We start from the raw sequence: 14,399 nt of genomic DNA, 5'->3' as shown, positions 1-14,399 counted from the left end.
AGAGAAGGGCAGCACGAACGAGATGCAGGTGAGCGCAAATGAGAGGAATGCAGCAGGCAGCGGAGACGACAACCAATAAATTCGAGACAAGCCATGGAGAACAACATTGACCTCAGAATTTGAGCATTAAACAGAAGAAAGATAACGTTATCTTAGATATGTGACGCAGTAAATTAAGAAACCGAAGACCTGGCTGGAGCTGTGCCACCACTGGCAGGCCACCTTTCCCTTAAGTTCTCCTCCTCGGACTCGTTTCCCCCCACACTCCTTCTCCGACTCGTGCACCAGTCCACTGTTCATGGCGACGCTGACACACACCCGGCCCTCCTTCCAACAAGTCGACTCACAGGACGACGTCGAGGCCGAGCGCCGTCCGCTGCATCTCGACATTCCGACACCGTTCCCCCGGCAGGCGTACGCTTACACAAGGGCGGGCACGCAGGCGGAGCTGCCTAGGACACAGCTGAATGGCATCGAGACGGAAGGGAGTACGGGGGCTGGTGCGGACGCGTCGGCCGTGGCGGGGAGCTCGCGCGAGCATGAGGCGTCGAAGGAGGCTAGTGCTAACTCGGTGAGTAGCCCGTCTACCGTCTATCCTGCCTGCGAAGGTTGTGGTGTACCTCGGTGTACGCTGTGCATGTTGGCAGGACTGAGCGACACGTCGAGACGACGCTGGTTTCGCTGTGAATGCGGCGCAACAGTGGGAGATGCAGAAGATGATTGCATCCATTTCTTGACATCTTCTCTTCTCTTAGGCTTCGACCGCCTCCGTCTTTCCTTGCGGCCCTTGCGAAACCTTTTCATTCTGAACTTCTTCATTCTGCAATGCTCTGAACTTGGTCTATGGGGAGCGTACATGTCGGCTTCTTCAATTGCGAGCGGCTCCGTGTCATCATCATCTGGCACTTATGGCATGATCATCTCCGGGAAGCATGAATTGAGGCTTCTTGCATGACAGATAGCATGCTCATCCTCTGATTCTTTCTTGTTCTAGCCCCGGCAGTGTTCTACATGTGCTGTATGAACCGATACGTCTCCGTCGACTGGGGATGTGCCGCGACGACATCGTACACATCCCCGCTCGGCGGGTCTTGACATGTTCTTGAGGTCTTCTCTTCTCTTAGGCTTCGACCATCTTCGTCTTTCCATTCTGCAATGCTCTGAACTTGAATGCTACAAGTTTACGGAGAGCGATGCGCGTGTATGTCGGCTCGTTCACTTGCGAGCGCGTCATCATTTCTGGCACTTGTGGTGCTCATGGCATGATCATCTCTGGGAAGCATGGATCGAGGCTTGTTCCGTGGCGGATAGCTCGCCCATCCTCTGATAATTCCCTGTTCCAGCCTCGGCAGTGTTCTACACGTACTGTCTGAACCGATACGTCTCCGTCGACTGTGGATGTGCCACGACGCCATCGTACACATCCCCGCTCGACGAGAGAGTCTTCGTTGCTATTCTCACTAACGCCTTGTAAGATGGAGGTTGAACAAGCTCTTCTATGGCATGCCGTCCTTCCTACCGAAGATGAGGGTGTCCGTATGATGGACTGAACTGAGCATTGTCGTTGCTTCTGCCCGAAGGTGCCGCAAGCGGCAGCGCTGCATGCAATGAAATGGTGTGAACTCCCCACGCATGATGGTCCTTATTGGCGCTGTTGTTTGAATCGTGTACGACACGCTCAACGTACGCACGTCGCTCCTTCTGCCCGAAAACGCCGCGATCTACCGCTCGGATTGTCAGATATTCTGTCCGCAGCGCCTGTGTACACGGAATCCGTCCTCAATGTTACGTTACCCCGTAATGCGAGCTGCGGGCTGACCAACGAACTTCAACTCCAGGACGAACTTACATCATCCATTATCTGTGTTCAAAAGTCATGCCTCACGACGCTCAACGACCTCCTCTCCACTTCGTCCAACTGGCGACCCATCATCCCTGACCGCCGACACTCCATGCCCTCTCCTCGAACACCGCTTAATCTCACAGCGCCACCGTCGTTCAATTCGCTTTCCCTCTCACCATCCGCCTCAGCGACCCCTCTACAGACCCTCGTCCTGAACCTCCGCGCTCAGGAGCTCGAGACAATGTCGGAGTGCCATGCATCCGACCTCACTGACGAGCCTTCGCTCGTCCGCGAGCTACAAACACGCGTCGATCGTCTCGCGAGTACGCGACTGACCTCTCACGACGCGTCCATCGCGCGATCCTTGGTTGCGCTCGTCGCGCAGTTCAGCAGACTCGCCGAGCTGCACCCGGCACCTGCCCGATCTGCGGCGCCGCCACGGACGATGTCATGGAGCACTAGCCCTGCTGAGGCGTCTTCCTCCTTCGGTGGTGGCGATACGCTCGTCCGCCTACAACGACAACTCAGCGACCTGCAGCTGGAGCGCGAGGCGCGGGGTGCGGACGAGGACTGCTCGCGTCCCCCCGTGCAAGCAGTCGAGACTGCCCTTCTCTGGACACGCGTAGATCAGGAGTTCGACCGTATCCTCGATTTGTGTTCCGAGCAGCAGGCATCCGGCGCAGAGCTGGAGACGTACCCGGAAAGCGATGCCGACCACCTGCCGCCCGAGTACGAGGCCGGCGAGTACAAGGATCCCTTTGGTTCGGATGCGGAGCTGCCGTTGTACGAGGCAGGCGGGTACACGGGGCTCGCGGAGAAGGGCGAGGCGTCCACGACCCGCGAGCGCGACCGGGAGCCTTCCGGGGGGATAAGCGAGAAGATGCGGATGGACCTGGAGGCAGTCGCGCTTGCGATAGATCGGCTGTACGTTGTTGCGCCGCAGCTGCATGACCAGCGTGTAGAGCTCAAGAAGAGCAAGCGTGAGCAGATGGAGCGGGCGCGGCTTGCGGGGCCGTCGAAGGAGACGGAGAAGGAGCAGGAAAAGGTGAAGGTGCGCCCTGGGAAGGAGCGCGCGCAGGACGAAGTCGAGCTGCAGAAGATGGTCGAGCTGATTGGGAAGGCGAGCGAGCGAAAGCTTGTCGACCAAGCTGTCGTTCTGAACGGTGGTATGGAGGCGAAGCTTGCGCAGGCGAGGCAGAGGGATCAGGAGAAGGTGCGTCTTGTCTATCGCTTCGCCACTGACTCATGGACTGATGGGGTACTATCTAGCGGGAAGCGTTCGTGACGCGTCTGGCGCGCCATTCAGACGCAGGGCGACTGCATGCGCAGGATGCGATCCTACCAAAGAAGCGCACGAAGGACCCCGACGCAATGCTCTCCCTGCCCGAGTTCATCCGTGAAGGCGTCCCGGAGGGCATGCAGCTGAAGATGCAGATGGAGGACCCGAAGGCGCTGCTGAGCCTGCCGGATTTCATCCGCGAACCCGTGCCGGAGCGGTTGTCGCAGCAAAGGCCTCCGTCGGTGGCGCTGAACCGGAAGAAGTCGTTCAAGGGCTTGAGGAGCAGGAGTATGTCCGCGCCGCCGCTGGCGTGGTTGCTGAGCTCGTCTTCGTCGCCGAGATCGGGTTCGCCGAGTATACCGGAGACGCCAGAGACACCCGCGGAGAAGGAAAGGGAAAAGGAGAAGAAGGAGAAGGAGCCCAGGAGGATCAGGCTGAGCAGGTCGAAGAGACCGGGCTCGTCTAGTGGGATCACACCCTCTCCATCATGGCAAGGTGGGTCGCGCTCATCTCTGGCGCTCATGCAATCTGTTGACGACGACCCTCTGTGTAGCTGGCTTGGACGTGCACTATGTCGCTGAGTATCATGAGACACTGCAACACGTTCTCGTCTTCCTGAATGTCCAGGGTATGATCCCCGGGGCGAACCTGGAAGCGGAGGTAGTCCCCTCCTCGGACTCTTCTTCAGCCGATGAGCGCAGCCGCCTCATGCTGAAGTGTGGAGCGTCGACGTCTCCTTTGCTCACTCTTCCAGCACCTGTGTCCCCAGGTGTCAAGGATGTGAAGGTGACGGGGCAGTACTACGAGGTCAAGCTTCCCGTCACTACCCCACCTCCGTCTCCACTCGACGGGCCCTCAGCACTCCTCGACGCGACGCAACTCTCCTCGCTATCGCCGAGTTCCTTCGTGTGCGCCTCCTGCTCCCTGCCACTCGTTCAGGCGTCACGCCTGTACGAGTACCGCGACCTCCCCTCGGAGCACTGGGCGGAGCTCGTCGACGCGTGGATGTGTCATGCCGACCAGAAGCTACACGAACATGTAAAGAAGCACTCCGCGCAGGGTTTCTGGCCGCAGGAGGGCGAAGCGCTCGTCGGCGGTAGCTATATTCTCTTCGAAGAGTCAGCGACGGTGCAGAGCAACTTCTGGCCGCCGAACGAGGATGACCATAAGGTGAGTACCTATGTATATCCATCCCGCTCAAGGCCCGACCCGCACCATCTCCGTCCCCATGGGCGTGCAACCCCCCTTAACCACACTTGGCCGTGCAATCTGAATCGAATGCGTGCTCAATGGGGCTGGACGGAAAGAAGGCCGACGCTGGCTAGTCTACCAGCGGCTGTTCGTTGCGTCAGCGTGTGCGCATCGCGGTGCCACCCGGAGCCCTTGGAGGTTCTGGGGAGGTGCCCGGTGCCGCGCGTGTTGGCGAGGCGGCGGCAGGAACACGATTCCTTTGGCTGATACAAAACGTCCAAGATGAATGGGTTCACCCCAGCTGCTTGCTTAACAACTCTCGTGTGGCTGAGATCACTGTCGCGGGAGCTACATGCGAGAGCACATGCTTTGCCTTCCTTCTTCCCGTTTCCCCTATCCCTGTCTTTCACCGTCCGACTTGCTCTTCTCTGGTGTTCTTAGCTTCAGTCCCAGTAACTGACAACGGTTCTTGCGTAGCAGGACGATGGGTGGCGACGGACTCGCTGCATATGCGGTGCCATTGTCGGGCGCTGTCAGGAGCGGCCTTCCCCCGACGGTGCCGGTCCCATGGTCTATCGTCTCGCGAAGTACGCTGTGCGGCCCATGAGCGCGACATCCGAGTACGTCCTCCGGCCATCACCCCTTGAATTCGACTGACATATATGCTTAGACCATCACGTTTACCCCTGTCCGCGTTCATCGCAGAGGACATGAACGAGTTTGTTCATGCTCATGCGACATACAGGTTCGTTATATTCGATGAGGAGGAAGAACGGCCGCGTATCTTGATTTGGCTCTTTAAACCGACCATGCGACTGTCCTACATCGTTCCGACACAGTACGTCATACCCAAGAGCGCATCCATTCGGGCGGCGAAAGTGCTCTTCAAGATTCTTGACACGGCATCGGCATACTCAGACCTCGATGGGTATGTGCTCATCATGTACACTCTCATTCCCATGACCCCGATACTCACGGGCTGATTGTAGGGTCCTGAAACGATACCCCGGCTTTCCACAAGCGGAACACCTCTACTATCCCCGGGGCATCTGCCGCCGGCTCGGGGCGCACCTCAAGGAGAGCAACACGGCATACCCAGAGAACATGCGCACAATGACCGGCCTCGACGTTGGCTGGCTCCAGCGCGCATGACGGCGACATCCACATTCATCACGTCCCCACGTCTCCACCACCCTTCCGATTCACACTGATCTACCGGCATCTTCATGTACATATCCCGGCGCGGGCTTTGACCGGTTCGTCCCTGCGCGCTGTTTGTTGTATCCTTCTTGTGTGTGGAACATACCGTTGTACATGTGTTGATTTCAATACTTACCACAGGTGGGCTCATAGTCCGTAGATTAGGTATATATGTTATGTTAGAAGCGCGGTGCTGAGCGCCTTCGTACCTGTCATCTAGCTTCTGCGAGGAGGCCCTCATCCGACTGTTGATTCGCGAAGTCATAATAAGCATTTGTGTTCTCTTTGCATGTCCGCGGGACTCGGGTTACGCGCCTGACCGTCCCTGAGATTTCCCGGAGGCGAAGAGGGACTTCTGTCCTGGCCCATGACAACGTGGTACGTCGCAGAGCTGCCTGCGGTCATGCCTTCTTACTGACAAGCCATGGACGTCCCTTCTGATAGGAGAATGTCGGTCTTCATTGTCATCAGAGTCAAGTGACCAGCCAAGGCCCAAGTGCGCTTGAAGTCAGTGACCCGCAGCAAGAATTCCCCAGGGACGGCACGGCAGACAATGCCAGATTTTCGACCAGGGAAAAGTCACAGAAAAGGCGCGCCGCGAGGGGAGGACAGCTGTTCATCGGTTTCTCTCGTATGAGAAAAAGGCGGGGAAAAGGCAGGCTTTCCTTGGCTTTCCCCCGCCTTTTCTCCCATTTGGCACGTGGAAAGGACGCTGTTTCCTCGCCTTTTGCCTACACAGGAAAAACCGACGAATAGGTGTCCTCGTGGCGCTCCTTTTCCTTCACTTTTCCCCGGTAGAGAATCTGGCATTGCCCGCCGTGCGGGTATTTTACCCTGATATCTCCGCATCCGTTCGGTACGTTCCAAGAGGCCACGTTTAACGCTAACCAGGTGGCAAGTTGAGGAAAAACTTGAGGTTGCGCCATCTCATCGATTGTTCGCCGGCCACCGACACGGTCTCTGTAGCGTGATCGTCGATGGCATACAGGACCCGCCGCCGCTTTCAGCAGCAATACTACCTTTCTCACGTCATTGGACCAGGTCTCAAGGGGCTGGTCGGCAAGGGTGATGCGATCGTGGTAACACCATTGCTCGATTACACGAGGGCAGGCTCCCATGATGTCGCTTCGGAGGCTTCTTTCTGGAGCCTGCGCAACGGGTGATCTCACCCCTTCCGTCGCTCACGCATGTCTGTCATTGCAGATTAGCCACGCTGAGACCGGATTTGTGACCCTATATAACCGGTGTGTTCCCTGCGGGCATTTCCCCTCAGCCTCATCCTGACATACGCCCTGGTCGACGATGTTGGCCCTCCTTGCACAGGCAGCGGTTATTTGCGGAACCAGTTGGCTGCTCTGGAAGTTTGTGCGGCAGTATGTCGTGAAGAGCGATTTCGATAATCTGCCCGGACCGCCTAGTCCGTCATTCCTGTATGGTGAGTGCCTTATCTAGGTTGTGAATGTCTTCTGCTCGCTCCTGACGACCATCCGCTGTAGGGAACTTGAAGCAGATCTACGACAAGAATGGATGGGCATTCCATCGGGAGTTGGGCGAGAAGTATGGACCAGCTGTCCTGCTACATGGCAAGTTCGGGGTGCGCATCGTTGTATTATCGCTACAACTGGACGCAATGCTGATCCTCTGTTTCGCGTCTAGCGCAAGCTGTTGTACGTCTTCGACCCGAAGGCGATGCACACTATCGCTGTCAAGGAGCAGTACATCTACGATGAGGCTAAGTGGTGGCTCAGGTGCGTCCCTGCGATATGGAAGTTGACCACCGAGAATTCAATGTAGTACGTAACAGGATGAATCATGCTACGCTCGGTCCCGGTCTTCTTGCCACGACTGGTGAGTCTCCTTACAATACTCGCTCACGTATCATCTGCTCTGACCTTCAGTGCTACACAGGGGACGAGCACCGCCGTCAACGCAAGCTCCTGAACCCGGCCTTCAATATCAACCACATGCGGGAAATGATTCCCATTTTCTACGAGGTCACGCACAAGGTAAACGCATCGTCTGTAGTGCCTCCCGGCGGACACTGACATCGGCCCCAGTTGCGGCAGGCAATGGAGAATAGCGTCAAAAGTGGCGCGGCGGAGATCAACATGGTCAACTGGATGGGTCGTACAGCACTTGAACTCATGGGTCAAGCCGGTCTGGGCTACTCCTTCGATCCCCTCGTCGAAGATAGTACGGATACGTATGGAACTGCGCTGAAGATGTTCATGTGAGTAACGCAACGTCACTTCAGAATGGTTACATGGTAATCAGCACGCAGCCCCGGTTTATACACCCTGTCCGGCTACATGCAATTCTACAACTATCTCGAGGCAATGGTCCCCACGTCTCTGAGACGCAAGGTAGCCGAGTGGCTGCCGCACGAGAATTTCCAGAAGTTCCGTAAGGTCGTGGACATCATGCATGATCGTTCAATGCACATCTTCCACGAGAAGCGCGCTGCACTCGAGCGAGGCGACGAGGGTCTGAAAGAACAGCTCGGAGAGGGCAAGGATCTCATGTCAGTCTTGTGTACGTCATATACTCGACATGCAACGATAGCCTTGCTGACTTTGTCGTAGTGCGAGCGAACATGGCCGCTGACGCTGAAGACCGACTCCCCGATGACCAGCTCGTCGGACAGATGTCGTACGTCGATGATTCTCAGTCGATTGGGCCGCTTTGACCGAGATGTCTCTAATAGGACGCTTACGATTGCTGCCATGGACACGACATCGAACGCACTATCTATAACTCTGTACCTGCTTGCGAAACATCCTGAAGCACAAGCCAAGCTCCGGCAAGAGATTTTGGACGCCCAAGCCGGAGGCAAGGACCTCGGATATGATGATCTAGTCTCGTTGCCGTACCTCGACGCTGTTTGCCGTGAGACCTTGCGCTTGTGAGTCAATCAATGTTGTCAATTCGCACGCGGTCGAGCTGACTATCCGGCATTACTTGTAGGCACGCCCCTGCTCCCTTCAGATTCAGGGAGTAAGTTTGAGGATCACAGGATTGAACGCCTCGTTTCTGATCACAAACACCTTGACACAGGACGCGAGAGGACGTCGTACTTCCCCTTTCCGAGCCCGTTCGCGGACGAGACGGGAAGATGATCAATGAAATCCCTCTTCCGAAAGACACGACGGTTCTGGTTGGGGTCACCTCTTCGAACACATCCAAGGCGCTTTGGGGAGAAGATGCATACGAGTGGAAACCCGAGCGCTGGCTCTCGCCACTTCCTGAGACGGTCGCAGAGGCGAAAATTCCTGGTGTCTACTCGAACTTGTTCGTCCCATCTGCTTCCTTTCATCGCGACATACCACTAACCAGATGCGCACAGAATGACCTTCTGGGGTGGTGGTCGCGCTTGCATGTAAGCGATTTCTTGCTCAGTGCCTTGACCATAGAGGCTGACGTCCACGTAGTGGCTTCAAGTTTTCACAATTGGAAATGAGTATGTCATACTCCCTTTTGCGTTGTCTAACTGTTCACTTCGCTAACGTACACCACTTGCGCAGAGGTCGTTTTGTCGGTGTTGATCTCCACATTCAACTTCGAACTCACGGAGACGCCTGTTCACTGGAACCTGGCTGGTGTGATATACCCTTCTGCGGGAGCGGATCCCAAGCCCGCTCTTCCTATGAAGGTCTCTCTCGTTAAGAACTGTTAATAGTCGGCCTGTCTGTCCTCGGAACTTATCAAGAGTATATGACTTTGTCCTATGCTCAGCATCAGAATCATTCATCGCTATCACTAGCATTAGTAACGACGTGTAGTAACTTTCGCCTTGTCTATGTACATTTCATGCTGTGAGCCATGGAACTTGGGTCTATCACATGCGAGAAGCACGCCGCAATCGGTGTGATGCGAATCAAAGTATGCAACACATCGCCATAGAAAGCAAGAAGATTCGAGCAGAGTCGAACAGAGAACAGAGAATGATTGTAGAACAGAGACGTAAGTAGTCACTAGCGTAGTCCACGAGTATTTATCTGCATCCATACGAGAGATGAATCTCGACCGTTTCCACAGCTACGAACCAAACTACTCCATGTTTCGAGGGCCATTGGAAGGCCTCCAGGCTGTTGAAGCAAGCATGCGGCTGTTAAGCTTGAAGCTTGAAGCTTAAGCTCGGGCATCCTGTTGTGACGGGTGCGCCCTCGGGGTGCTCAGAATGCAGTAGGACGGTGGTAGAGTCCAACCTTCATCGGCATCGAAGGTTTCGTGCTTCCCGGTATGGTGGGGAAGCGCACGTTCGAGAGATTCCAGGATATCTTCTTTCCAGATGGTGCGAAGGTGAACTTCGACAGGAGCACACAAAGTACAACCTCTGCCAATGACATCAGCGGGGGCGAGCTTAACACGACGATGTTCATGCACGCACTCATCTCCAGCTGCGAGAACTTGAACCCGCTTCATGGAGTTCTCCGAGTCAGCGGGATTCATCAGATGGATGATAGGGAGCACCTACATGCACGCTCGACCACCACCCATGAAAGTCATCAAGTTCGAGTATACTCCCGGGATCTTCGCCTCCATCACGCTCTCCGGGAGGGGAGAGAGCCATCGCTCGGGCTTCCATTCCATCGCATCTTCTCCCCAGATCGCCTTGTTTGTATTCGACGAGAGGACGCCGATACAGACAGTAGTGTCCTTAGGGATCACGAGCTCGTGAATCATGTTCCCGTCCACGCCTTTGATGGGTTGAGAGAGCGGGACCACCGCGTCCTTGACGGTCCTACATACACGGAGCACACTGGTCGTCAGTGGAATGGTCGTCAGCCTCTTGAGAATACAACTACCAACTCTCGGAACACTTGCGTCACCGGGGAATAACTACATCTCTTTCCCGTTTATTCAAGGGTAAACACGGTCATACGTGAGCCACTCACAGTCTCAAGGTCTCCCTGCAAACAGCATCGAGGTAAGGGAGATTCACGAGCCGGTCGTAGTCAAACCGGCCGCTAGCATCCCCATCGCAGGCCTCTACGATTTCCATGCGCAGCTTCTCCTGAACTTCCGGGTGATCTCCGAGGAGGAGAAGCGTCATGGATAGCGCATTTGATGTCGTGTCCATAGCGGCGAAAACCAGGGTTCTGCATCCCCGACGGAGTAGTGAGCATGAGGCACTGATCACAGTGCACCCGCGGGACATGCGAACACTCACGATATCTGAGCAATCAGTTCGTCTTCAGGGAGCTTGTCGTCCGCCGCGGCCGCCATGTTTGCCCTCACTGTCCAAACGAGGAAGGTTTCGGATCAGTAGGCCAACACATATGTACAAATAGATTAAAATCGGAAAGATACGTACGCAGGATGCTCATGATGTCCTTTCCCTCTCCGACCTGCTTCGTGACCTCCTCGTCGCCTAGCTCGAGCGCGTGCACTTTATCTCGGTATATTTCGATGCTGCGGCGGTACATAGCGTCGATAAAGGTCTTCATGAGCTGCACGCCCTCGTGTGGGATCATGGCTACCAGCTTTGCACGGAATGCCGGCGAGCCGATGTCGGGCAAGTATGGCAGCAGGCGACGCAGGTGGTCGGTCTTCACTAAGGCGGGCCTGCTCATTTATAAACATCAAGCGACGGGAGAGAGACGATAAGGGGGGAGGACGTACCCGAACGACTTGACGGCTCCTGCGAACTCATCCATGGAGTCCGCGACCAGTGGGTCAAAGGAGTATCCAAGGCCCGCTTGCCCGATGAGCTCAAGCGCGGTGCGGCCCATCCATGCAAGCATGTCGAGCTCGACGGGTTCAGACGACACGTTCACGCGGTCTTCGATGGCCTTCTGAAGCTGCGATAATAGTGTTTATTCTCCATAGTTCAGTTTTCCGATTTCACGAGCGAGCCTGGGGAGATATTACCTTGTGTCCAACGTCATTGAATATAGGGATCATGTGCCGCATGTGCTTGATCGAGAACACCGGGTTGAGCATCTTGCGTTGTCTGCGATGTTCGTCGCCTGCATGGAATGCTCAACGACTCGATTCACTTGTCGAACTGCTTGCTATATACTCACCAACTTTCGCCAGCAACCCGGGGCCAAATCTTAGTATGTTGAACCTGAGTGTGTAAGTCAAGATGGGGTAGGGAAGGACGGAGAGTATATACGTACTTAGTGAACCACTTCGTCTCCTCAAACACATACTGGTCCTTCACGACGATCGTATGCATGGCGGCCGGATCGAAGACATAAAGCATGCCATGCTACAGTCGTCGAATGGCAATCAATGACATGAAATGGGCGGAGAAAAGATGCGAATCACTTACTCCCAGCGGCCCCCTGAGCCCCGCAACTCCGGGATACGCATCCGTAAGGTGCTGGATGAAGCTCCATCCGTCTTTGTGGAGGATCTGCCTTAAATTACCTGTACTCACGCAACGGCTGTTCAGTTTACCCAAGCTGTATACCCATATAACGCGCGACTCACCGTACAAGAACGACCCAGCAGGAGGACCGGGAATGTTATCGAGCGGCGATTTGATAACAATCTGGCGGAAGTACTTCCATAGGATCCAGGATATTGTGCATATTACTGCCGCTTGCGCCAGAGACAAGAAAGCCATGGTGGACACTGACGGATGATGTTCAGTTCACGTCTAGAGATGGGAGGGCGTTTAGCAATGAGGAACAAGTGGTAGTAGTAGAGGCTCGAGGGTGCTTCGGTGCAGTATATACCGCTATACATGCCGTCTCATATGCCGCTGTCAGACATGCCAGGCGCGATGAATTGAGTCATACTAAGAGAAGACCGACCGGAGTACGCGAATATGTTGAGCTGTACAGAAGAACCAAGATTAGTGCTCCACACTGGCAATTCGAAGCCGTTGCATGAGAACGTGCCTCCGGATTTATTCGGCCTCGGACTTGGAGGTGATGGTTCGCCAGAAGAGAAGCAGCATTTCTTCGTGAGTCAACTGTATCCGAGTCATTGTTCCATGGCGGTCGTGGGATGTTGCAATGGTCGAGATTGACCTGAGTCTGTCCGAGGCTGGGCCTACAACAGCCTACTACCAGCGCTGTCAGTAGTACCCACGGCATATAGTGTGGTCGCGTCCTTTTGTGAGCAGGGTTGTCAACATTCTTCGCTAAGGAACGACAAGCCTCGAGAGGGACCTGTCAGGGTTGACGTCGTCAGAGCCAAACACTCAGCTTGATCGAACGACCCAAAAGATATGAAGAATACCTTCTCAGTATGCGCTAGTACACCTTCCGCACACCCTCGCACCAAGAGTGCATTCGTACTCGGCTTCGTCCACAAATCCGCGCATGATCTCTATCAGTTCCAAGTAGCCCTCTTCATCGTCGATTTCCTCCGAACGTGGCTCAGACCACGTAGTTCCAGCAGTCCAAAGATGCAGCAGCACCTTCTGAAGTCGGACACCAGCCTCTGCGCGAGACCGCGCACACGCTTCCATCGCCACCGCAAGCGTCTTCGCTTCCCTTGGACCTGATATCCTTGCATGCACAGCAAGGACACGCAGATGCGGACATCGCGGTACCTCGCGCGCGCCGTCTTCACGGGGAGAAGGGCTGAGCGCCGCAAACAAGTCCGCCCTCGTTTCCATGCGCATGCCGTCGACCTCCAGTTCCTCGAGGGCCGGAAAGGTGTCGAACATTTGTTCATAGGAATCATCCTCCGAGGGAGAAGGGGGTCCCCTCAACGAGAGATGGCGCACTGAAACCCACCCAAGGACGCCGATAAGACAGCGCATTGCAGGGCTCCTCAGTGGGTCCCAATAGTAACTTTCGAACGAGATCGCAGTGCGCTCTGAAGACAGTTCGGGATCGGCCAGGGAGTGAGGCGGGGTGCAGAAGGCGTAAAAATCGGGAGTTGTGAACGAGACGGCGGACATCCTATCTTGAAGGAAACGCAAATGCGGAGGTATGAGCATGCCGTACATGCGGGAAATTTCGGTGGGAGGAGGACGCTCAGTGAATGCATCGCTGACGCTTGTCCGGATATCGACGTACGAGATGTCGTGGGGCAGTGAGAGGTGATCCAGGAGCTGCGTTACGCAAGGAACAGTGCCGTGTACTGAGAAAAGATGGAGATTTCGGAGAGCGAAAAGCTGTCTCTGGCTTGTTTGGCTTGCACCTTGAAGATCATGAAGGTGCGTAGGAGATACTTTTGGTGCGCCGCTATGCCACCAGAGGACCAATTCTTCCAGAGCTGGGTTCGCCCTGAGGACAGCGAGCACGTCTTGCATCGAGTAGTCTCTCAATGCTGTGCGAGGAAAATCGCACATTTTAAGCCTACGCAAGGTCCTCCAGAAGTCCACGGGAGCGGGCATGTAGAGTCGTTGAGATGTAAGGGAGCGTATATGAGGGTGTGTCCGTCGCGACGGCGAGCAGGTTGCATAATTGCGGTCGATACTGCGGCCGACACGAAATTCGTGAGTGGGGACAAGATCGAGGCATTCCAGAGCAGGCATTTCGGTCTCGAGAAGTTGATAGACTCCCGAATAATCATTCATATGTAGATTGACGTAGAGCGACCGGATGCGGTGAGCGTGGGAGAGGATGAGTCCAATGGTCTCGCGCCAGAGAGGCGGGTACCTCTTGATCCACGGGTAGAATATGCGGACGTCAATTGTGCATCCCCTAGACCGCTCGAGAAGCATCGATACTATCCGGAGGGGCTCCGCGGTGTCGATACGCCGCCAAAACTCCGGCGTCTCGACTAGCACGTCGCGCCAATAGCGACAAACGAGCATGCACTTGGCTATGCCGCGGCCTGGGGCCCTCCCTAGTGTTCCCCAGGAATCAATAGCATCAGCCAGGGCGAAGACGTCAACCAGGATCTCGATAGGTAGTTCCTGGATGAGTATTGGCGGCGATATGGGGTGCTTGGAGAGATCGGTTGGCATAGGCCTTT

General features: G+C 55.5%; 4 protein-coding genes across 4 annotated transcripts; 2 read left to right on the top strand and 2 right to left on the bottom strand.

Annotated features, from left to right (window-relative positions):
• Positions 1–196: 196 nt before the first annotated feature.
• Positions 197–5,813, top strand: L226DRAFT_535568 (uncharacterized protein). The gene is made up of 7 exons (XM_067680936.1): positions 197–571; positions 1,839–3,056; positions 3,113–3,617; positions 3,676–4,292; positions 4,791–4,933; positions 4,984–5,241; positions 5,303–5,813. The coding sequence occupies exons 1-7, from the start codon at positions 299–301 to the stop codon at positions 5,463–5,465; spliced, it is 3,177 nt and encodes a 1,058-aa protein (XP_067534664.1). The 5' UTR covers positions 197–298; the 3' UTR covers positions 5,466–5,813.
• Positions 5,814–6,793: 980 nt separating this feature from the next.
• Positions 6,794–9,305, top strand: L226DRAFT_509203 (cytochrome P450). The gene is made up of 14 exons (XM_067678207.1): positions 6,794–6,948; positions 7,010–7,107; positions 7,170–7,261; positions 7,318–7,361; positions 7,422–7,519; positions 7,571–7,743; positions 7,795–8,045; positions 8,096–8,162; positions 8,218–8,415; positions 8,478–8,507; positions 8,568–8,801; positions 8,857–8,889; positions 8,942–8,970; positions 9,035–9,305. Exons 1-14 carry the CDS (start codon positions 6,816–6,818, stop codon positions 9,184–9,186), a joined length of 1,632 nt encoding a protein of 543 aa, XP_067534663.1. The 5' UTR covers positions 6,794–6,815; the 3' UTR covers positions 9,187–9,305.
• On the bottom strand, positions 9,231–12,087 carry L226DRAFT_582582 (cytochrome P450; the record flags this gene model as incomplete). Its single annotated transcript, XM_067685549.1, has 13 exons — positions 9,231–9,846; positions 9,901–9,929; positions 9,988–10,254; positions 10,323–10,352; positions 10,409–10,612; positions 10,684–10,750; positions 10,828–11,078; positions 11,136–11,314; positions 11,385–11,482; positions 11,540–11,583; positions 11,636–11,727; positions 11,791–11,888; positions 11,952–12,087. The coding sequence occupies 13 exons, from the start codon at positions 12,085–12,087 to the stop codon at positions 9,686–9,688; spliced, it is 1,656 nt and encodes a 551-aa protein (XP_067534662.1). The 3' UTR covers positions 9,231–9,685.
• A 624-nt stretch (positions 12,088–12,711) lies between these two features.
• Positions 12,712–14,391, bottom strand: L226DRAFT_571558 (uncharacterized protein; the record flags this gene model as incomplete). The annotated part of the gene is made up of 1 exon (XM_067684569.1): positions 12,712–14,391. One exon carries the CDS (start codon positions 14,389–14,391, stop codon positions 12,712–12,714), a length of 1,680 nt encoding a protein of 559 aa, XP_067534661.1.
• Between the last annotated feature and the right edge of the window lie 8 nt (positions 14,392–14,399).

This window comes from Lentinus tigrinus (assembly GCF_003813185.1).
Source record: "Lentinus tigrinus ALCF2SS1-7 unplaced genomic scaffold L226scaffold_14, whole genome shotgun sequence".
In the NCBI taxonomy this organism is placed as follows: Eukaryota; Fungi; Basidiomycota; class Agaricomycetes; order Polyporales; family Polyporaceae; genus Lentinus; species Lentinus tigrinus.
This window is presented reverse-complemented; position numbering and strand designations above follow the sequence as displayed.